The 23,482-nt window shown below is 49.5% G+C and overlaps 2 protein-coding genes across 8 annotated transcripts in view; one reads left to right on the plus strand and one right to left on the minus strand.

Annotated features, from left to right (window-relative positions):
* The first annotated feature begins 632 nt into the window (after nt 1-632).
* On the plus strand, nt 633-15,995 carry SLC31A2 (solute carrier family 31 member 2). 4 transcript variants are annotated; one of them, XR_002737623.2, is made up of 5 exons: nt 887-1,027; nt 4,942-5,008; nt 7,540-7,729; nt 10,502-10,757; nt 15,771-15,995. XR_002737623.2 is itself a non-coding variant. In XM_023242581.2 (4 exons), the coding sequence occupies exons 2-4, from the start codon at nt 4,942-4,944 to the stop codon at nt 10,674-10,676; spliced, it is 432 nt and encodes a 143-aa protein (XP_023098349.1). In that variant the 5' UTR covers nt 887-1,027; the 3' UTR covers nt 10,677-11,481. The 4 variants fall into 4 exon arrangements, 3 of the variants coding, with proteins under 3 accessions (XP_044899187.1, XP_023098349.1, XP_011286791.1); XM_023242581.2 differs by lacking the exon at nt 15,771-15,995 and having other exon boundaries at nt 10,502-11,481; XM_011288489.3 differs by lacking the exons at nt 10,502-10,757; nt 15,771-15,995 and adding an exon at nt 8,750-10,160 and having other exon boundaries at nt 893-1,027.
* The window catches only part of FKBP15 (FKBP prolyl isomerase family member 15), a 57,580-nt gene continuing 46,663 nt past the window's right edge, over nt 12,566-23,482 (minus strand). For 2 of the 4 annotated variants that reach the window (XM_045043249.1, XM_045043247.1), the window contains exons 21-28: nt 21,921-22,057; nt 20,067-20,222; nt 19,356-19,508; nt 18,257-18,379; nt 17,558-17,665; nt 16,604-17,274; nt 15,679-15,775; nt 14,706-15,140 (exon numbers count right to left, since the gene is read on the minus strand). In XM_045043249.1, the coding sequence (XP_044899184.1) occupies nt 15,042-15,140; nt 15,679-15,775; nt 16,604-17,274; nt 17,558-17,665; nt 18,257-18,379; nt 19,356-19,508; nt 20,067-20,222; nt 21,921-22,057 (1,544 nt within the window). In that variant the 3' untranslated portion in view covers nt 14,706-15,041. Of the gene's footprint in view, nt 13,192-14,705; nt 15,141-15,678; nt 15,776-16,603; nt 17,275-17,557; nt 17,666-18,256; nt 18,380-19,355; nt 19,509-20,066; nt 20,223-21,920; nt 22,058-23,482 lie in introns of those variants that run through there. The other 2 variants (XM_003995763.6, XM_045043248.1) reach the window with 2 other exon arrangements.

A 23,482-nucleotide genomic window follows, 5' to 3' on the forward strand; every position in this document is an offset into this window, starting at 1 on the left:
GGCTCTGTGCTGACAGCTCAGAACCTGGAGCCTGCTTTGGATTTTGTGTCTCCCTCTCTCTCTCTACACCTCCCCCACCTGCACTCTCTCTCTCTCTTAAAAATAAATAAACATTGGGGCGCCTGGGTGGCTTGGTCGGTTGGGCGTCCGACTTCGGCTCAGGTCATGATCTCACGGTCCGTGAGTTCGAGCCCCGCGTCGGGCTCTGTGCTGACAGCTCAGAGCCTGGAGCCTGTTTCAGATTCTGTGTCTCCCTCTCTCTCTGCTCCTCCCCAGTTCATGCTCTGTCTCTCTCTGTCTCAAAAATAAATAAAAAAAAGTTAAAAAAAGTTTAAAAAAAATAAATAAATAAATAAATAAACATTAAAAAAATGAAATACTGTTAAAGGTCACTCATCCCCCAGAAAATTCCCTGCACCTCGAAAAATTGGATGGATAAAACGGGCAGACAATACACAAACAGAGATACCAATAAGAAAAAAGTTTACCACCCTAGTAATCAAAGAAATACAAGTTAAAATTAAAACTGTGTGTTGCTTTTTTGCTTATCAGATTGGAAAAGATAGAAAAAGAACAGCCACATTTAAAAGCCGAGGGCATAATTTAATTTACTCCTGATTTGTTGCTATTGGGCCCATAGAATGGACTTTATAATTTTTCACTCGTGTAAAGCTTTGCTCGCGTTATTAGAAGAGCAATAAACTTTTTAAATGATAATTGCAAAGACAGGTCAAGTGCAAAACTGGGTAAGGAGCCAAACGGTGCGCAGGACGGAGCCCCCGCTGCGCTGGCGACTCCGGCTGGCGCGCCGCCGGCTCGGGGACCCGTGGGTGCGCCCCAGGCCGCCCGGAGTGAGGCCTCACGTGGGGACCACAACTCCCAGGCACCCGCGCGCCCGCCTCACCCCGACATGTGACCGCGCCGCCCGGGTCGCGACCGCGGCGGCGGCGGCTGGACGGACTCGGAGCTGGGAGCCCCGAGTGAGTAGCAGCGGCTCCGGCGCCCGCTCGGCGCGCTCACCTCGAAGGTGAGTGCAGGCTCCGCCGACAGCGACGACGCGGGGCGGGTGGCCCGGGCGGGACCCTCGAGTGCCCGTCGCCCCTTGGCCGGGAGCGAACCTTGGGGGGACGTGGGAGGGGGAGCTGGCGGTGGCTTTGCTTTGGGGTTTTCTCTTATTTGTGCCTCCCGCTGGGAGTCAGTCCGGCCCGACCGGACGAGCGGTGGAGGCGCGGTGGGTGAAGACGGACTTGGCCGAGGGTTCCCTGCCCTGGGGGCAGTGACTTGGCGGAGATTCCGAGAAGGCCCCCATCAGGAGCTAAGGCCCGGTGCACTTCACGCACCGAGAACACGGCCGGGGAGTGGGGGGGGGGGGGGGGTGGGCTCTCTGTCGCGGCTAGCCTGTGGTCTGAATCTCTGGGGGGAAAAAAACCCCAGACCCAGCTACTTTCCATCTTCCCTACATTTGGGTAGGAAGTGGCATTTCAGACTATTTTTTTTAGGTGGAGTTCACCTGGGAGAGAATGACAGCTTGCCAGACTCTTTGGTCTTCGAAGAAATCATAATACATCCCACGAAGAATGTCATAGAATTGAAGATACAGGAAGCCAACACTGGTCACTTAGTCAAAGGCTCACCCCCCACCTCCTACTCGGTTTCTAAAAGGGGAAATAGAGGGGAAGAGTTTGTGAAAAGCTCCGGAGCCGGGCAGCACAGGACAGGGACATAAGCTCCCTTGGGTTTATAAATGAGAGAGCGCTTCTCAAAGTGTAAGTAACCGCAGATGAGAACGTAAAGAAAACAAGTCCATGATTGCTCTCTTCTTCACCACAGCCTCTCCCTGCCCAGGGTGGGGCCCTGAATAAGGCACAGATAAGTTAGACTTGGGGTCTGGAGGCTGAGATTCCACCCAAGTGGGGAAACGAGGGTAGGGCGCTGCCTCATGCATATCTGACCACAGGGCCCTGTTTCACTGAAAAATGTAGCCCCGACTCAGAGTATTGCTGATTTGAGTCTTGTTCTCCGGTTGAAAAGGCAAGGGTAGGCGAGGCTTTGTCTTCCCCCGATTCCTCACTCCCCAGTAGGTGGAACCACTCTCCGGGCACTTCCAGCTTGGAACATACTAAACTCCATCTTCCCCCTGGCTGCCTCCTGCGCACGCCCCCCCCCTCCCCCCCCCCACCCCCCCGCCCCCTGCTTCAGATGTCCAAGCCATCTGTCTTCCTGGCTGGGTTAGGTACCTCCCCAGGGGGCTTAATCCCCAGCACCCCCAGGAAGCATCCTCTGTGCCTCCCTTGCACTGAACTACATACACCTGTTGTAATGATCTCTTCCCTTCCCTCTCCCCTGATAGATGGTTAGTTCTGTGAGGGCCAAGGACTTGTCTCGTTTGTCTCCGTATCTCCAGCGTCTGCATCCCTAGCAAAACGAAAATCATTGTTTGTCAGCTGAATTACATTTATTGCTTTGTGGGTGTTCAAGTCCACAGCAAAAGTTGTTTGAGGCTCCTGAGAGCGCTGGCCCAGGCCCAAGGATGATAGAAGGAAGCCAGTTAGGGAACTTCTCTGATTAACTAGCCATTGGGGACATTCCAGTCGTGCCAACCGCTTTATTAAGCGAACCCAGAGAGGGGGCATATGGTGCAATACCCCCTCTGCTCCCAACGCAGAGATGGTGCCCAAGGCTTCTGTTGAAGCTGAATGAGCGTAACTCCAGTGTAAATGGAGTCTCACAGGACGATTGGTGCTTGTTTGTTTTCATATGTCCGTCTTTTGTGAACATTTTGTCAAGTCAACGTTTATGCTTTTTGAAATCTTTTTTTTTTTTAATTTTTTTTTCAACGTTTATTTATTTTTGGGACAGAGAGAGACAGAGCATGAACGGGGGAGGGGCAGAGAGAGAGGGAGACACAGAATCAGAAACAGGCTCCAGGCTCTGAGCCGTCAGCCCAGAGCCCGACGCGGGGCTCGAACTCCCGTACCGCGAGATCGTGACCTGGCTGAAGTCGGACGCTTAACCGACTGCGCCACCCAGGCGTCCCTGCTTTTTGAAATCTTAACAAGGGATGTCTGGCTGGTAGGACTGAAAATGATTTATACTTTCTTTTTGGTACTGTTTCAGTTTTTTACATGAAGCAGGTACCCCTTTCCCATTAGGGGGATAAAAAGCATTTTTATCTCAGAATTCTTCAACATGATTTTTATATGATTCCTAGGTTTCCCTTATCCTCTTATGTGGTCTTGGGCAAATCCCTTCCCCTGCTGGGACTCATTTTCCCCATCTGGGAATGAGATGGAGGTAGAGAGGGGCCAAGTGGGACCAGATCAGTGTTTTTCACACTGAGTTTCTGCAGAGCTCGGACCCCTCTCCCCTCCTCACTCAGAACTCCGGGTTTTATATGGTGGAGTTACAAGGAAGATTTTATTTGCCAGTGATCCCTGGCAAAACACACACACACACACACACACACACACACACACACACACACACACAACAAAACAAAACAGAGTTGAAAGCCAGGGGACTAAAAAAAAAACCCTTTGAGAGAAAAAAAAAAGTGATGCCCAGCATGGTGACTATAGTTAATACTACTGTATTGTATATTTAAGAGTTGCTGAGAGAGTAGATCTTAAAAATTCTCATCACAAGAAGAAAATTTGTAACTGAGCAGTAATGGATGTTAAGCTAGTCTTACTAGCTGATCATTTCACAATATATACAAATAGTGAATCATGTTGTACACCTGAAACTAATATAGAGTTACATGTTAATTATATCACAATAAAAGAAACTCTCTAAGGACACTCTAGCTCTGACATTTGGGGATTCTAATACTTGCCTTAGAAGGCAAAGCTTCTGTCATCTGATCCCACTCAGCCAGGGTCCCCTTAGCTGGCGGAGCCCTGACGGTATTTGCAGAGCCGCTGCTGTGGACTGAGGTCCTACTTACCCAGTGATGAGAGAGGACTTTCCTTTCCCTGAGACGGTGGACTAATATTGATCCCTCCGGCTTTAATGTTGCCGAACACAGTCATTAAGCCTGGTGTGGGTATTGAGAATCGCCACCTGGCTCCCTTCTTGTCCTCCTTTCTTGGTGATCGAGGGGAGCATAGCATCCTGGAATCCTGGCTCGGCATCCAACTAGACCCGGCTTAGAATCTCCGCTCTGCCAACTTCCTAGCCTTGGCACCTTCAGCAGATTACTTAACTCTTCTGAGGCTAGTTTCCCCAAGTTTCCTTTCCATGAGATGGGCCTAATTGTCCCTGTCACACACAGGGCTGTTGTGAACTGAGATTATGTATAAAGAACCCTTGATGCCCCCGCCGACACAGGATGGGCAAGGCACTCTTTGAGAAGGGCATTCAGATGGCGGCTGCGTGGTCTGTGCTTCTGCCTTCCTTCTTTCTGCGAGGTGGAGAGCTCATCGAGGGCAGAGATGTTAACCTTTGTCCAGAATGCTGGGCATGGAATGGGGTCACCAAATGTTTAATGTAAAATGAGCAGACGGATGTGGAGCACAGAGTGGAGATGGCAGCACTGGCCCCTCCAGGATACACATGGCTGGAACAGAATGGCTAGGGCCCAGGGTAAGAGAGGCAGCCGTTCCACAGTCCGGTGCTTCCCCACTGGGTTTGGAGGGCACAGAGGGGACATCTCAGCGTGACCTGACAACACCGACCTGTGTGGTAGTCCCCACACCTCACTTCCACCCGGAGCAGGACCAGCTCCATGATAGCTCTGCTGTGCACCTGCTGTGGGGCCTTGGGTGCGTCCCTGCCCGGCCTGGCCTCAAGTTGGCCCTGGGGACAGCTAATGTCCCTTCCTGCACTTAAGACCAGTGACCTCGCTCCTCTGGGCCTTTAGGGGAGGCTGCTGGAGAGCATTAGGGGCCATGACTTCCACTGCCCTAAGCCCCCTGTAATGCAGATTCCCTTCTCTTTCAGATGCATTTCATTTTCTCCAATGAGGTGGTGCTTCTGTTTGATTTTTGGAATGTCCACAGTCCTGCAGGTAAGAATTGAGAAGCCTAGGCTTGTAGCTTGGAAAGCCTGGTAGTTGTAGGCAGTGGACAGCCTGGGTTCTCTTTACGCTCTGTGGACGTTTAAGTGGGCTCAAGTGTAAGGGCCTGACTCCTCTTACATTACAATTGAGCAGGAACTTTGCATTTATAATTCCATTTGCAAGCACTGCTTTTCAGATCCCCAAAGGCACCGTTATCTCACTGTCACAAAGGCCCAGAGAGAGGCCAAGGATACAGCTTTTGCCTCTACTACAAGAGAAGGAACTGAAGCCCAGAGAGGGAAAGAGACTCATCCAGGGTCACACAGCGAGTAAACCTCAGAGCCAGAAGTAGATCGAGGTGTCTTGTCTCCTAGCACCTCCTTCATAGCATGCCCAGCGTCAGTTCAGAAACCCAGAGCAGCCGCTGCTGGTTGGGCTTTAGACGAGACGCCAGTTTACAAGAGAAGGATCGGGCTTTGACTTGAAAAGGCAGAGCTGGGCCCGAATTCATGATGGAGTTCTGGTTCAGCTTCAATAACTGCATTTTAAAAGTAGAATGAAAGTGGCCCACATGCCCATCCTCGCAGGCGTCGATCAAATAAATCATGATCATGCCTTCAGCAGGTTACCATGCCGGGGATCCCAGTCTGTAGCACCCCTTCTCAAGGCTCTGAGTCGACTGTGCTCTGCCAGGCTGTCCCCCTCAAAGCCTCTCAGGCAGGTGCAGTCAGACAGTGGCTGGGACTGGAGTCCTCCTGAAGACCTCCTCATGTTCCAGTCGACCGCTCGCTGCTGGCTGTCAGCGAGGACCTCAGCGGAGGTTGTTGGCCGAAGCCCTCCGTGTGGCGTCTCCTATGGCCCCCCGGTTTCCTGTGGCAGGGCAGCTGGGTTCCAAGGAGCGAGTGTGTCAAGAGAACGAGGTGGAAGTGCATGGGATTTTTAAGACCCAGCCTTGGAAGTCACAGAGCCTCACTTCCACCTATATTGGGTGAGGAAGTCACAAAGGTCTTCTCAGCCTAAAGGGTGGGGGGCATGGACCCCACCACTTGATGGCAGGATGCTGACATCGTAAGCAGAGCACGTTGGCAGGGATAGGGTGAGGTGGCCGTCTTTGGAAAATAGACTCTATCACAGACACTATGAAACCCCAGAAATAAGGCAGATCTGTGTGAACTAAGGGGAACCTCTGTATAAGGTGTCCTTGGATGGCGACGTCAGATGCAGAAGAATATGCACAGACAGGATGCTGTCGTTCAGACAAAGGCTTATATTGACAGCGAGGATCCCTGGAAAGCTATGGAGGAAAACGCTCCAGGGAGACGACTGGGGTTTTAGGGACTGGGCTGGGAGGAAGACTAACCTTTCACTGTATACCCTTTTGCACCAGTTGAATTTGTACCATATGCATGTAATTACATGTAATTTTATATTTTAAATAACCTGCATCTTTTGTAGATGATTTCCTCCTGGGAGCCCAATAAAATAACTATAGCTGGACCATTTAGTATCCCTCCTCTTGTCTTGTAAAACCAAAGTAGCAATTAGCAGCTAATTTTACACAGCAGCCCTAGTAAGCACTTAATGTTTTCCGTAAAATAACTTACTGGTTCACCCCCCCCCCCCCCCCCACTATTATACAAGCAATAAACACAGTAGAAACTTTGGGAAGTTAGGTGAGAAGAAAATAAAACTCTCTTATATCCTAGGGTGCCTGGGTGGCTCAGTCGGTTGAGTGTCTGACTCTTGATTTCAGCTCAGGTCATGATCCCAGGGTCATGAGATCAAGCCCCATGTCGGGCTCTGCACTGAGCATGGAGCCTGCTTGGGGTTCTCTCTCCCCCACTCCCTTTGCCCCTCCCCCACTCATTCTCTCTAAAATAAATCTCTTATATCCTAATTTGCTAAGCTGATTACGACTCCTTTGCTGAATCTCCCTTCTTCCAGACTTTTCTATGTACATACTCATAAACGGAACCTCACTGTACATGCTCTTCCCTTAACAAGAAGTCATGACAGGGGACGCCTGGATGGCTCAGCCTGTTGAGTGTCTGACTCGTGATTTCGGCTCAGGCGGTGATCTTGAGGTCGTGAGATAGAGTCCCACATTGTGCTCTGCGCTGGGCGCGGAGCCTGCTTGGGATTCACTCTCTGCCCCTCCCCTGCTTGTGCCTTCTCTCAAAAAAAGAAAAAAAAAGCAGTCTTGACAGAGACTTGTGACCCCTGCAGGGGGAGCAGCTGGGGGCGGTGGCATGTGTCTTCTTCACCCTAGGACCCTACCTTTTCCAGAGGGCTTCTCTTCCTGACCTCAAAGCCATACCCCAATAGGCCAACCCTTCCAAGAAAGAGCTGGAGAGGGAAAGAGACAGTGAAGTTCTGAGCCCACAGCAGGGGGAGAAGATGCGAGAGAGGCGGATGGGATGGATTCAGAGGGAATGGGTGGAGGTGGTCTCCTGCCACCTACCCCAGGCCCCAGGGGAAGCTGCCAGAAGGCGACCACGGCTTGCCCGGCCCGGTCTCTGCAACTCGGCTTCGTTTGACAGGCATGGCCCTTTCCGTGCTGGTGGTCCTGTTCCTGGCCGTGTTGTACGAAAGCATCAAGGTTGGCAAAGCCAAGCTGCTCCACCAGGCTGTAGTGAGTGTGTCCGTCCTCTCCAGCCAGCAGCTCACTGAGGAGACAGACCAGGATTCTTCAGCCTCAGACTCGGCCCCGGTCAGCAGAGCCCGCCTCAGGTAACAGGCACAGTGTGCGGGGAACGGCAGAGTACTACTCACAGTCACCCTGAGAGAGAGGCTGGGCCCACAGGGCATTAGCCCCACTTCACAGAAAGCACATCGAGGCCCAAGGAACAAAACTTGCCGAAGTGCTTACCGTAAGTAGTGAGGACACCTGATGCCCAGGCCAGAGCTGTGAACAGCCACTTGGGAGGCTCAGACCTTCAGAACTCTGTGCAGGCCTCTGCCTAGCAATACGGGTGTCCACCCGGCCCCCCTCCAAATCTCAGCAGTTTCTTAGGTCACTAAGGTTTCCAAACCCAGGATGGAATCTGCAGCCGTCCCTACACAAGTAGTAAGAATTGCTGTCAGCGGTGGATCCATCTGGGTCAGGGAGCCCCCTCCTCCCTCCTCCCTCCTCCCCCTCCTCCCCATCCCGGTCTGATAAGGCAGTCCCGTAGGGTCCCAGTTCTGCCCTCTCTCCAGCTCCAGCCGTGCGTCAGGAGCCTGCCTGCTCCTTACACGGGCGTCTCTACTATACACACCCACCCTGCAAGGGAGGCGTTCTTAGTCCTGTTTCCCTGATGAGGAAATTTCAGTTCAGAGAGGTTATTTGTGTTAAGTGGCAGAGCCAGGAGCTGATCTGCCACCAAAGCCCATGTTCTTTCCATTGTAGTATTGCCTCCCACAGTAGATTCAGAAGGAAAAAAAAAAAAAAAACTGCTTTACTGATTGATGAGTTTGTATTATCCTTTATCAGACATGACAGAATACATGTCTCATTTTCCCTTTTGCCTAGGATGCCAGGAAGCTCAGAGCTAAATGTAGTAAAGAAGTGATCATCCAAGGCTCCTTGTACAAGGCCCTGTCCCGTCAGTGGTTTCTCATAGAGCTCTTTGAAAAGAAATCTCTTCTGGGTGAAGCATACAAATTACAAATAAGCTGGTCCTGTAACTCAGCTGCTCTTTCTGCTTCCTGACATCAGCTCCTAGCTTCCAGCTCATTACCAACATTAACATGGCTCTCCTTTTCATCTAGGTGGTTTTTGTGTCACTTTGGCCAGTCGCTAATCCATGTCGTTCAGGTGGTCATAGGCTACTTCATGATGCTGGCTGTCATGTCCTACAACACCTGGATTTTCTTCGGCGTGATCCTTGGCTCTGCTGTAGGATACTACCTAGCCTACCCACTTCTCAGCATGGTTTAGCTGGTGAGGGCTCTGCGGGCACCGAGGGCTAGAGAGAGCTGGGGCCCCCTCTTCCAGACGTTGAAATTCCAGCCCCATGTCTCCCGTTTCTTCTGATGGCGGTTCCTCTCCTCGCTCCCAGCTCTTGGAGACTTTCGGCTGAAGCCGGCACTTGCTGCCTGGAGTTCGGAGGCCACCGCAGCTACCTCTGTCCTCAGCCATCATGCACGGGGCCCGGGCACGGTCATTTTGTGCCTTAGTAAGGCTTCTGTGGCCCGAGGGAGAGTGGAGAGACCAGAACCTGGGGACAGGGTTGCTGAGCCCATGAGGACTTATTTCTGTGACTCAAAAATTAAGAATTTCCAAAGATCTTCAAGACAGGGAGATGGGTTCTGGGTGACGAAGGTCATGGAAGCTGTATACCTTCTGCTCTCGTGATTTGTGCCTTATGTAGAGGAGCATCTTCCACTGGCCTTCCTGACCTCTTCTGTCTGAGGGATGGAGACCACACTGGCTCCTTTTTCTCACCTTTCTGCCTTTGGGACACATAAAGTTTGTCCCCTGCTGTGGATCATGAGAACAAACTAAGATTTTTCATTTTCCCCACTGAACCCCTGGTTGGCAATTTTGCACATTAATACAAGACAAAATTTTTAATGAAATGACTTCATGTTATTCATGATGGACAGCAACTTCTGCTGGGAACTGTTTCTCTTTCTTGTGGGGAGAATGAGTGACAGCAGATTAAAGGCAGAGGAGCTGGACTTATCCTCTGGATAGGGAGCTTCTCCCATCAGACAGCACTGCCTGCGGGAGGAAGACAGTCTAAGGGCTTGAGGTGTCTGGGGCACTTTCCATGGCTCCAATGCCTCCTTTGATCCGGATCCTTCTTTTAGCAGAACGGAGAACTGCACTGAATATTCAATACTTAACGTTCTCTATTTATTACTTCCTGCTCAGCCATAATCATCTGGTGGGGAAACATGATTTCATTCACTTGAAATACTGGGTAAGCCACGGGGGTTGCTGACCGAAGACGCGATAAGCAATCAAACCAAAGCATTACATTTGTAGACTTAGATGGAACTCTCCAGATAGTTCATGTTACAGAAAAAGGAAATAAGAGACCCAGGGAGGGAAAATCACTGCTGTATACTGTAACGTCTGCGTTCAAGTACCTCACGGGCTAGATGAAAGACGGTCTTAAGCTTTGGGGATTAAAAAAGAAATATACATTTTAATAAATATATATATTTTAAACAACGTGTGACCATTCTTGTGTTTCTCCTCACTGAGACAGCAAGCACACACCGCCCCTCCCCCCCCCCCCCCCCCCTTATAACTCAGCAGGAGCTGAGACTGAGTCTGTGCACCTGCTATGAAGACAACTCTGTGCTCAGGGAAGCCAGCCCTGAAACGCCATACCCTCAGGCAGACACCCCACAACCTTAGCCGAGCCGACAGTCATTCTTATGCTCACACACCAAATACTGACTGGGGGCCGTGCCGTGAGAAAAACAACGCTTTGTCACACAGACTGCAAAGCACCTTCTCTCCCTAGGCCAGAAGCAAAAATACATCAAACCCCCCTCTTTAATTTACAGTGACAACAGCAACAGAAAGTATGTGCCGCCTTCAATATTGACCAGCGCAACCTCCACGCCTCAGCAGGGAACTGGAAGGCTGTTCTGTGTCATGACGGATGGAAGGTTTCCAGTGTCCAGTGCGGTCTCGCTGATGCAGCCTCAACGTATCCAGTTATCCGTGCTGAGCGGCTAAGGCTCCCTCCCCTGGGCACTGCTGAGATGAGCACTTCCATGAGTGACCGGCAACCTCTTTGGTTTGATACAGCCTCTAAAGGTGTGTGGGGCCCGACAGCACAGAGGGCTTTTAGAAAATCTATGCTCTAGAGAAGCTAGGTAGACTAAGCATGTGGACATTCTTCAGGGCCGAGTCACAAAAGGTAGCACCTTCACTAACCTGAATTTTTTAAAATTTAACAGACACCTAGCTTTGTACGTGCCAGTGTCCTAAGCACTTTACAGTATTAACTAATTTAACCTTCACAACAAGGTAGGAAATCTGTCCGTCTTAGAAAAGAGGAAGCTGAGCACTGTGAGTGGCAGAACTAGGAGGCAGGGCCAGGCAGCCTGGCCCGAATCCGCTCATCCACACAGATGAGGGGGAGGCTAAGAGAGTAACTGGCTAGGACCGCATGATGCCCAGTGGCACGAGGCTGACTGTATGTAGACTGTGGGGACTGAAAAGTCCGTGCTGTATATTTTACCACAACAGTCCAGAGATTCTGTTCCAGGAGATCTGGGATGGGGCCCAGGGGCCTGGATTTCTTACAAGCACCACTGCCTTCTTCCCTCAACGCAGTGATGGTCGCCACCATGGTGGACCAGAGTCCAGGCTCTAGAATAGGCTGGCCAGGATCTGAATTCTCATCCTCTTGCTTCATAGCTATGTGACCTTGGACAAATTAATTTACCTCGAAGCCTCAGTCTCTATAAAATGGGGTAACAGTGTCTTCTGCAAGGGCCATGGAGATGAGACAGTCTGTATAAAGCACTCAACAACAGAGCTGAGTCAGTGGTAGTTCTGTTGCCCAGACCCACTTATGGCAGACAAGCTCACACAAGATCCGTCTTCACAAAGGATGGTGTCAGGCCATGGGAATTCAGGAGCCTATCTTACAAACATTTTAAACCAGGGAACGTTTTTGTTAAAATTATTCTTTTTGAAGACTGGTTGCGTGGTCTTTGGAAGAAGTAAAATGACCACGTATATTTTCTCACTTCTCTTCTCGGCATTTGCCCTGGCCCTGAGTCCACAGGGAAAGGAAGCTGCTCTCAAAGGGAAGAATCAGGGATGCCTGGGTGGCTCAGTTGGTTAAGCATCTGATTCTTAAGTTTGGCTCAGGTCATGATGTCAGTCGTGAGATCGAGCCCCACACCGGGCTCTGCACTGAGTGTAGAGGCTACTTGGGATTCTTTCTCCCTCTCTCTCCACCCCGCCTTCCCTCCCCCTCTCAAAATAAATAAACTTAGGGGCGCCTGGGTGGCGCAGTCGGTTGAGCGTCCGACTTCAGCCAGGTCACGATCTCGCGGTCTGGGAGTTCGAGCCCCTCGTCGGGCTCTGGGCTGATGGCTCAGAGCCTGGAGCCTGTTTCCGATTCTGTGTCTCCCTCTCTCTCTGCCCCTCCCCTGTTCATGCTCTGTCTCTCTCTGTCCCAAAAATAAATAAACGTTGAAAAAAAAATTTTTTTTAAATAAATAAATAAATAAATAAATAAACTTAAAAAAGGGGGGGGAGGAGAATCAGTCCCTCAGGTGCCATAATGAATGATAATGCAGCGTTTGGATCCTCCCACCTTCTGTCCACGGCTTCCTAGGGTGCAAGACTGAGTGTGCCAGATCAAGCAAACGAAGTGACGGGTTCTCAGATAACCACGATGCCCCAAGCCTTCAACGGCTGGGACGAATGGGGACAGCAGAGTGGGGACATTCCTTGAAAGCCTGAGTTCTGGGGTACCCAGGGAGTATGTCATAGTGCTTTTGTGCATGTTAACCAACCCAGGTCTGTTACAACTCTTACCCTGAGATTCCCAGAGAGGAGCACGGCCTGCCTTAGCACCAAATTCGATTTCTCCCCAAGAGCTTGTGTCGAGTTCCATTGCAGACATTTATTTGAGTTTTGTTAATTTCAAATATTCATTGACCTCTTGTATCAGACTTAAGGCAGAGAAAAGATACATGTCCCAGGACTGCAGGCAAGGCTGTTAACCGAACCGGGGTTTAGACAGTGTAATCCACCCTGGGTTCCACCAGGGAGACCTCACCCGAGGCGACAGGTTCTGTTGCTGGTGCACGGTTGAGCATCGGGAGGCAGATCAGTCTGAGTTAGTGAAGAGACTAAAAAGCTCACAAGAGGACAGGACTCTTGTAGGTGACTGGCTGGAGGCTACCCACCAGCCTTTCCTCCCAACGGGACACTGAGGCGGGACCCCAACGTTGTGAAGACAGGCTCACGCTCCTCTCGGACCAGCCGGGCGGGGCGCTCAGAAGCTGGGGAACTCGGATATCTGCACCGCTGTCCTCAGAACGCTCACCTTCACCTCCCCCTGTGGCTCGTCTAGACCCAGGGCTGGCTGTGCAAAATCGCGCTTAGGGAAGGGGCGGTAGAGAAACCTTTGCACCGGTTTCCTGGGGCTTCATCCCAGCCAGTCAATGTCATCATCATCGTCATCATCTCCAAAAAGGGGTGTCGGGGGCGGGCGTCCCTTCAAGCTCTGCCAAAACAGGAAAGAGTAGTCAGTCCTCACTTGTCCCTGCACCAGACGGCCTTCCCGCCTGTGTGAGGGGAAGTGAACTGACACCCGTTCCCGGCTCCAGGTTGGAAAGGAGGGTGTTGGTTACGGTTTTACTGAAAGGACTAACCCCGAGGCCATCAAACCTGGGCTTCCAGATAAAGCTGAGACCAGCAGGCAGAGAAGGGAGGCAATCTTCCAACACAGACACAAGAAGACCAACTTTGTTTGGCTAATTTGGTCATTTATTTGTGAAACACATGTATTGATTTGACAGGTTTCTTCTCATGCAGTGACTTACACATTTCGTGTGGGAAAAGCGGGGTCGATAGGGGAGAGATGGGAGCAGGAGGAAGAAAGAGAGAAGCAGAGCAGCCCTAAGGGGAGAGAGAAGATGCAGGAAGATGAAGGGAGGCTGGAAAGAATACAGCTCCATCCGAAAAAACATTGCTGTGGCCCATGGTGGCCTGTCTGGTTCTAGATGTGACCCCGCCATTTGAGAGAGAGTTGAGTTCAGCGGCTTGGCCACATTACCAAGTGGAGAAGCCAAGAGATGAAGAAAGCCCAGGAGCACAGGGCCACGGCCCCCGCACCCTTGATCTCACCGGCCCTTCCCTCGCTTCCTCCACCCGGGTAGTAGGAAAAGGGGGATTAACGGGCTCTGCAGGAAGTTCCCTACTTTTCATGACTTGAGCTCCTGGCCTTTTCTTCTGGCTTGGTGGGGACCAGGTCCCATGGGGGCAGCAGGGATTGATGCTGGAGAAAGGCACGCACAGACCACCCCCTACTAAGATACTTCCTGCTCTGAGCTACCCTGGCCCAGGGTCAGTCTTCACAGGGCTGGCCAAACAGAAGGCAGCATGATGTGGTCAGGGGTGCCTGGGCTGATCCCATCTCCACCACCAACTAACAGACCTTGTGCCTCTCTCTGGGCATCAACTAGGTGATCTCTACGCTCTGACAGCAGTGAATAAAAATGTGGCTCACTGCTTCTGTTCTATTCCGGCACTCCATTTACCAGTGTGATAACCCTGAGAATGTTATTTAAACTTGCTGAGCCTCAGTCCTCTTTCCTATAGAACAGGATAAAAGTGCCTACCTCACTGGATGAGTAGCGGATTCAATGAGAATGTCTGTGAGGTTTTCAGAGTACCCCGGAAATAGGAATTAACTTGATAGTATTCATAGTAATACCAATAATATACTGCTAATTAAACACTCCAACTATATTTAGGGCAGCCACTTGGGATACTCAATTGGTTTTTCGTTCTTTTTTTTTTTTTTATTAAATTTTTTTTTTCAACGTTAATTTATTTTTGGGACAGAGAGAGACAGAGCATGAACGGGGGAGGGGCAGAGAGAGAGGGAGACACAGAATCGGAAACAGGCTCCAGGCTCTGAGCCATCAGCCCAGAGCCCGACGCGGGGCTCGAACTCACGGACCGTGAGATCGTGACCTGGCTGAAGTCGGACGCTTAACCGACTGCGCCACCCAGGCGCCCCTTTCGTTCTTATTTTTAAGTGCAGAATTCATATGCAGAATTCCTGAATGGAAATGTAATTGTTGAAGGCTAACAGGAGGAAATGGTGCGTGTCCCGCAGGGGCACAGGCAGGAGGGAAAGGTTTTGGTCGATGCAAGCCAGCTCCTTGCTCTGCCACACCCCCTGGTTCTGGCCAAAGGCAAAGCCCACTCTGGCTGACATGTGAGGGGAGACAATGTGCCCCCAGTCACCACACGTTTCTGTCCTTGGGACAGTCTGAGCCTGAGGCTGGTGTGTGTTCTCCATCCACGCCTCCTCTAGTGACATTCCCATCAGAGCAGCTGAATGTCCTAGTGACAGCCTGGCGTTGCAGAGTGGGGACAGGCTGCACGGGCAAGCTGCTTCCGGCCGCCACCCTGGAGCTCTGTAGAGCGAGGCTGTTTTCTACCCTGGGTGTTGTGGTGACAAAACAAGACAACAGCTTGGAAAGCAGGCTGGGGAAGCAGAAAGGCTCAGAAACAGGTGCCCAGTTCAGGAGGAGCCCAGCTCTGCCACTAATTCCCTCTGTGGCTTTAGGTAAACCACCTTTTGGAGCCTCAGTTTCTCTATGAATAAGGATGCAAGACAAGACCTTCCAAGTCCCTTCAGGTTGCATAATGCACATGGTCTCTGAGCAGACCTGAGGGAACCTGAGGCTGTAGCGTTTTTAAGGCAGGACTGAGCAGCGCAACTTCCTTCACTGACAGTAGAAACCATTCCCACATGGACGGAGATCGTGATCCTTTTTCAGGAGTAAAGTGGTATCTGCCCATCCCCCCTCTGCTTACAGAGCTGCCCCCTCCCAGCCCCGAGCCTGCTCCCACAGGGCGCTGCACACAGAGCCCAGGGCGTGGGCCACCCACAGACTCCGGTCCTCTTCTCAGGGCCAGCGGGGAAGGGCCCCCAGGTAGTGGCGGGAGGACTCGGCAGTGTCTGGGATTTCCTTACCACCTCATCTTCATCCTCCTCGTCAGGCTGTGCTTTGGGCCTTGAAACTTTCAGAGTTGCCCCTTTAAACAGTTCATCTTCTTCATCCCCAGAGAGACTGAAGGAAAAATCAAGCAAATCAAGTCACAGACAATGTTGCTGTTCCTGTTCCAGCCCACGGCGCCCACACGAGGAAAGAATTCAACAGCTGTGATGACCACCCAGGAACTCCTCCCGCCTCCATGCTAGCCTCTGGCGCTCCTGACTCCCTTCATAACCTACAGCCAGTGTGATCTTTTAAAACGAATATATCAGGCCGTGTCACTTTTTTGCTTAAATCCCTTTAGTAGCTTTTCATGGTACTTAAAGTCCAAACTTCTAAGAGTGATACAAAATCTCACACGACTCGGTCGCTACTTTATTCTCCAATCTCAGGTTAACACCACTCTCCTACTTACTGTGCCTTCTTTAGTTCCTTGTGTCATATCCCTTTCTACCACAGGGCCCTAGCACGTGCGGTTCCTGCTTTCTGCAGTCTCTTCCTCCCACTCCTGGCATTGAAGGCTCCTTTCCATTCTTTAGGTCCCAGTTTAAAAATTGCATTCTCAGAATCCTTCCCTAACCTCTCTATCTAAAGTAGAATAATTCCCCCTTTATTCTCTATTATAATAATAGAGAATTTCTTTTTTTAAGCACTTATCATACTTTTATAATACATAAATATTTGTGTCTTCCCCACTAGACTATAAGCTCCTTAACTCAAGAACCAAATCTGCCTTGCCTACCACCCTATCACAGTGCCAACCACAGAGCCTCTCACATTACATGACTGAATGAATAAGTGAATCAGTCCACCTCTGAGGATGCGTTATCAGCCCTAGAAAAACCAGCGGCAACCTCCACATGCAGCCGCCTTGTTCTGGAAACTCTGCTGAGGCAGACATACCTGGTGTGCTGAGAACAGTGGTTGGGTCCGCCTGCTGCTCCAACAGCTGGAGAACCCGCCTCTGTGCCCCCTGGCTCCCTATAGGGAACAGCGGAGCTAGTGACATCCTCGTCTTTCTTGAGCTCTGGAGGCTGAGGCTCTTCTCCTGGACTTTCGGACCCCGAGGCTAGTGGGTCCCCCTTCAAGAGGTGTGAAGTCAGGGACAGTCTCGCAGTGCTTTCTGGCTCCTCAACACAGGGATTTTCCAATGGGCTGGCAAGTGTCTCCTCGCACTCAGAGTCCACAAGTACAGGGCCCGGAGGCATAGGGGGAACGGAAGTCGGAGGCCCCAGAGCTCTCTGGGAGGGGCCACAAGTCAGTTCAGGTGAGAGGGACCCCTCTTCTATCTCTGAGAGCGCCTCTGCTTCTGAGGGCTCCCCTTCCCTTCCCTGTACCTCTTCCTGGGGAGTGGAGAGGACCCGAGGAGGTGGGGGGACAGCCTCCTGGACTGCCTGCTCCGGTGACAGTGAGGGGGACCCCTGCATCTCCCCGCTCAGGGGCGCTGGAGGCGGTCCAGCACTGCCTGAGACTGTAGGTTGCCGAGGCCGCTCTTCTTTCTCCTCCTCCTCTTCTTCACTGCTGCTCTGTCCCTTGTCTTGCTCGTGTTGGTTTAACAGCTGAAGAGTCACCATCTGTTCAAAAGTCAAGGAGGAGGAGATGACCGCTAAGAGGAAAACAGCAGGCATTCCTATCACTTCCGTCCCTGGTCCCTGTTTACACAACTACTCATGCAGCTCAAATGACTTTGCCTCTTCCTCTCACAGGAGGCTGCCCTTATGTATCCAGATAAAAGTCACTCCAATTATCCTAATTACTGATGAACAGTCTGGAATACCTTTGAAATTTATGATCCCTTGGAAGGTACTTAAGCAACAAGATACCCGCTTCAGTGAAACAATCAACAGCCGGCCACACCTTGATGGTGTTCATGATGGTCCCCAGAACGGCCCTGCCATTGTAAGATTCCTCCAGCTCGAACTCTCCCCGCAAGGACTGGAACACCTGGTTCATGATCTTCTTGACCTGTGTGAAGACGTGAGGAGAGCGAAACAAAACTTGTATGCTGCCAGAATGGAGTGATCAAGGGACGCATGTCAGCTCTAGAGAGGCGTTTGGAGGGCTGAAATGAAGCCTCCTGGAACCAATCAGACAACACAGCTGGTCACGAACTGAGACGCCGAAGGCTGTCACTGTGGAGAACGATGTTAAATAAGGAACCGTGTTGGATGGAAGGGCTACCAGGGACAGGCGAGCTGTGGCACGTGTGCCCACAACTGCTTAAATAGCATTTATTGCTGCTTCTTCCCACCATGGCCACCACTGGAGCTGCCGTGGGCTATGATTAGTGGTACCAGATGCTGGGCACGCTCCTCACTCTTGTGAATTAGAGGCACTTCCCTTATCTGTCAAAACCTCAGGATAGGGCCCTCTGGGCTTTGCCACCAAAGTGACGGGCTCCAAGGGGTTAATTTTTACTTAAGTCAAACAAGTGGTCTATCACTAAAGGCAGAAAATAAAGCTATCAACACAACACATTGGCCACATTCTTTCTGAATACCTGCTATGCTCATCAATCCCCTGATACGACCTGGGCTGCTTCTTCGAAATACTCACCTTCTCTGAGGGGTCAGTGGCAGCAGCTGCAACCCCAGACATGTGGGACTTGTTCTCCAGGTCTTTGGTGTGCTGTTCATTTTGCTCTGTCAGGGCTGTGACCTGGGCCTGGAGGGCTAGACACTGCAAAACAACCAGACCATGGCCATGGCCTCGGGAGCCTGCACTGCCAGATCCAAGTCAGGACACCCAGGAGGACCAGAACCATCCTAAGCATCAGTGTTAACCTCAGGAAGGTCTGCTGGTGTCCATACGCCCCGCCCACCCCAGGCCTGCTGACTCAGGGCATTCTGTTTCCTCACCACTCAGCCTCAACTCACAATTTTGTCTCTGCTTCCCCAGTAAGGCCACTCGCACTGTTCTAACCAGGTCAAGAGCATGATGAGAAAAGGGGGGATGTAAGTCCAGGGACACAGACATATAAACACCAGTCATTAGAAGCAGCCTATTCACCTGCAAGACTGCCTTCATCACCTGTGGGTCCAAGATTTTCAACTAGATACTGTAAGGGTGGACAGTGACCTCCAGACGTGGGGACTTTCATACCAAGACCCTAAACCATCTTCTAGCTCTGTCATTTTCATGCCAATGAGTCTACCATACCCACGCCCCATCCCATCTGTGTGCTTCCGCCCAGGGTGTTCTGCTGCCTTCTTCACCTTCCCGAGGCCACTTGTCCTTCTTGGCTCTGCTCCCTTAGGCACTTCCTCTTCTGCACCTCACAGCACTCGGTGCTGATCTGTGTCTCTCTGTCTCCCTTTCTTGACTGTGAGATTCTCGAGGGCAGAGTTCTTTGTAAGCCCTTTCCCTAAAGGTATCTGGAGTCTAACTGGCAGTCAATAAAGATTTGCGTCATAAATGACCAAATAATGGAATTAAACACCTTCCAGAACACTAGTGCTGCCTTTTCTCTCTCGAGGTCACAGACCTGTCATCCCAAATCAGTAAGACTACGGACAGACCGGAGAATTGAGCACGTGTGGTTTGGTTTTGGTTTTCGAGCTGGTAACATCTTTTAGGTTCAAAAGAATTTACGAGACTCCACGTGTTCACCTCACATTAACTGTGCTAAGCTGTCTGGCCCAGGAGAAACACCTACCTTTTCCTGAAGGCGGAGCAGCTCCTGCTGGCTGGCGTCTCTCTGCGCACACACTTCCTGGTACTGCAGCAGGTGTTCATCCTTGGCAGAGGCCAACAGGTGTTCACATTTTGCTTCCCACTGGGTCTGCAGCTCAGCCTGTACGAGAGACAGCTGCCAAGAGAATGGAATGACCGCATCCCGGGCGAGAGCCGTCACAGCCAGGGAAGCCCATCTTTCATTAGGCAAAAAGAATAAGCTAACGGCCCAGACTTCATAGGAACACAACTATTCGAAAGACCTTGATTACTTTCAAAGTAAATGTACTTTGTAAACGTAGGGACGCAGATGTCATTGGCTGTCGGGAGTTTAAAAACTACTCCAACCAGATAAAGGTGTGACTGCCCAGCAAGGTTGCGAGAGGACAGGACCGTGACGTGATCATATTTTTCAGAATCTGGGCCCTAAACCTTACAGGTTCAGAAGAAACAGTTTTGTCAAAGTTCTCAGAGGTGACCAAACTGAGGGCACCAATTCACTCAACAGTTAGATGCACAAATATGAATTTATGAACTTACAAGGAGAAAGGTCTCTGTCAAATGGACTAGAGACCCAGGTGTGCCCTGCCACTCTCCCGGGCTTCCCTGCCTGATTTACCCAAGTGAATCCCTTTTTTCCAAGGACGATCATGTACCTGAAGGCCTATTTCCAAGTGCGTCAGTTTCCCGTTACCTGCTCTGCAGCTGCTTGGTCTGTGGACACCCGAGCCTTTTTCAAGAGCTGCCGAAGCTTGTCCAGTTCCTCCTGGTAGGACTTACGGATTTCATCGATCTCCTCCTCGGCCCGACAGCGCTCTTGAGCAGACTTCTTTTTCCTTTCAGAGAGGTTCTTAGGAATAAGAGAACCATCGTCAGCTCTGGCTGTTTGACCGAGGATCAATGCAGAAGGTGGTGATATTGGTGGTAGTTTTGGACCCTGCTGGGTCCTTCTGGAAACAATTCAATGTTAAATTTAATTTTCCTTCTATATTTAAAATTCTCAGCTACTGGACGAGAAAAATTGTGACAAGAAGAAAGGAAAACAAGAATGGTTTTATCTACAATTCTATTAAGAGATGGTGAATATCTTAACAGTGTAAGAGCATAGGAAAGTGGACACTTTCATACCTGCTAGTAGGAAAATAAATAGGTATTCTCTCTTTGGATGGCAATTTAACAGTCCTGTGAAAGGAATTTCAAAATATACACACCCAGGAATCTCACAAATTACCATTTATCTTAAGGAAGCAATAAATCATGCCCACAAAAACTGTGTTACAAGGGTGGTCACTGTAGTGGTATCTGTAACAATGAAAAACTAAAACAGCCCCCCCAAAAATCAGAAGGAATTAGGTTAAAAAAAAAAAACTGATAAAATCAGAAGAAACTGAAACTGAAAACCAAGATTTATCCCCTAAAAAGGAACCAGGCCACAAAGCCCTTACTAAAGAGTTTTATAGAAATGTCAGAAACAGTTTGTTCTTTTCATATTTAAACTGTTCCAGAACAGAGGAAAAAAACCAGGAATGTTCCCATTTTGTTCAATGGGGCTAGTTTAGGCTGACCTTAAAATTTTAACACAACAAAAAATACTACAAATACTAAATAATATTTGTAACATCTCTGAGTGACAAAGGATGAACACCCTCAGTAATGTTTATAAATCAAACTAATATTACAACAGGAAAAGAGAGCAAAGGACATTAAAAAGAAAATTTACAGAAGAAATACAAATAGGTATTAAATATGTGAAAGCTTTACTACTAACAAAAATACATATTAAAACAAGACAGCATACCGCACCTATCAGACTATGAGTATTAGAAAAACTGACATAAGCCGAGGTGGAAAGAATATAGAGAAACGGGCTTCCACAATGCTGGAAATGTAAGCCAGCATACCCTTCTTTGAAAATAATCTGGCAATGTGCATTTTAAAACTTTAGATGTGTAGCATTTCCTGTGATCTAGCAATTCTAATTCAAGCAATCAAGGTTATGGAAATGCTCAAATAAATTCACAAAAAATAACTATATAATACAAGGATGTCTACAGCAGCAATGCCTGAAATTGTGAAAAAACAGAAATATGAATATCCATCAACAGATGAATAAATTACGGTATAACCTCACAGCAGACTAGACTACTATGCTGTAATTAAAACGAATGAGAAAGTTCTCATTCTTAGTAGTACAATGTCCAGGATGTTAAAAAAAAAAAAAAAAAAGCATTAAGCATAATTATCTTATCGTTACAAAATGATCCGTGTACATATATGTATGCGTAAGTGCAGGTGTACATATGTTTTATACACACAGAAAACAACCTGCACGGATAATTATGTATTGTTTACAGTTGTTATCTCTAACGCTTGAGATTGGAGAGGAAAACAAGATAAATTTTATTTTTGATTTTATACTTCTGTCTTATTTGTATTTGTTACAATGAACACATGCTACTGTTAATATTTAAAGGAAAATAAAAATGTTTATTAAAAGCTGATCCTGGCCACCTGGGTCCAACAGAGAAACTTTAGTTGTAGAACTCACCTTTTCCAGAGATTCCTTCTCAGCTCGAAGATCTGCCAGCTCCTCCTCCAGGGAGGTCACCTTGAGCTCCAGTTGTCTCCGGCTTTGCTTTTCACTTTTGAATTTGGACTGTGCTCGCTCAGAGGTTTCCTGGAGCTCTGGGATATAACGACAAAGAGACTACTAGCCGCACAACCAGGGGCATCCCAGCCGCTCCTCCAAACTGCACCCCAAGGTCTCCCAATTCAACCACGTGAGCGCCTTCCTCTCACTCCCTTTGGCACCAACTCACTGACCAGCAAAAGGTGTATCAGGTCACGAACCAACTCCCTCACCGACCCATGCTCATTTCTCTGCGTGTGTGTCACCTTCTCCACACACAAAATTGAAAGGAAACATTTGAAGCAGTCCGAAAACACTGGCGACATGTATCACTGCCACAATCCTCTTTCAGTCATCGGCTCCACACACTGAACTGATCTTTATTTAGCTTTAGTCCAGGCCCTGTCTCATCGCCCGGTAAGATACTCCCAACCTTCTTGGTAGTTGGGACATTCTACCAAGAGTTTGCTTTTAAAGCATCAAACAGGGGGGTACCTGGGTGGCTCAGTCAGTTAAGCGATCGATTTTGGCTCAGGTCATGATCTCACAGTTGATGGGTTTGAGCCCCGTATCAGACTCTGTGCTGACCGCCCAGAGCCTGGAGCCTGCTTCCGTCTGGATTCTGTTGTCTCCCTCTCTCTCTGCCCCTCACCCACTTGCAGACTGCCTCTCTCTCTCTTTCAAAAATAAATAAACATTAAAAAAAAAATCAAACAGGGGCGGCTGGGTGGCTCATTCAGTCTCTTGATTTCAGCTCAGGTCATGATCCTAGGTAGGGTCATGGATGGAGCCTTGTGTTGGGTTCTGTGCTAAGTGTGGAACCTGCTTAAGATTCTCTCTCTCTCTCTCTCTCTCTCTCTCTCTCTCTCTCTCTCTCTCTCTCTCTCCCCCCCCCCCACCCTCCCAACCAGCTCACACTCTTTCTTTAAAAAAAATAATAAAACATAAAACATCAAATAAATGTTCAAATAAAGCTATTTGTAATATTTCTTAAAAAGGTAACACCTCAAAGTTACATTTGTTGGGAAAACTTTTGAGACCCTTATGGCGCTTTAGAAGTAACCATCCTAGGGCATCACCAAAGCAGAAAAGAAGACATCTGTACAACATTCAAATCTAAGACTGTCCCTCAGGTGCACCCGGGGGACACTCTAAAAGGGAAAGGGTGTATCTTCAAGGTATCACTCTAATGACTGACATCAGTGTTTTTGGCTCTTTCCAGGCAAGCCAACTTTGCTTCTTCCCAGTTCTGCTGCTGCTCCAGCTATGCCCCACCCCCGGTCCCATCTGTGCCTTCCACATTTGTTCCTATACACCGAGGTGCATGAATCAGGTGCATGAAGCACTCTGGGCTTCCCAAATCTTCTATTCAAGGCCCGTGTCTTGAGCAGCACCTTTGTGCCAGGCATTGAACTAACACGAACTTGGAGAAAAGGACTTAGCGAAGATGAGCAAGACACCATCCTTGTCCTCCAGAGGCT

The sequence above is a fragment of the Felis catus genome, chromosome D4 (genome assembly GCF_018350175.1).
Source record: "Felis catus isolate Fca126 chromosome D4, F.catus_Fca126_mat1.0, whole genome shotgun sequence".
Classification (NCBI taxonomy): domain Eukaryota; kingdom Metazoa; phylum Chordata; class Mammalia; order Carnivora; family Felidae; genus Felis; species Felis catus.

Coding starts and splice junctions, on each gene's coding strand:
- SLC31A2 (XM_023242581.2), top strand. CDS start 4,942: ATGCATTTCATTTTCTCCAATGAGGTGGTGCTTCTGTTTGATTTTTGG. Junction 5,009..7,539: donor GAATGTCCACAGTCCTGCAG/GTAAGAATTGAG, acceptor TTCGTTTGACAG/GCATGGCCCTTTCCGTGCTG. Junction 7,730..10,501: donor GTCAGCAGAGCCCGCCTCAG/GTAACAGGCACA, acceptor TTTAATTTACAG/TGACAACAGCAACAGAAAGT.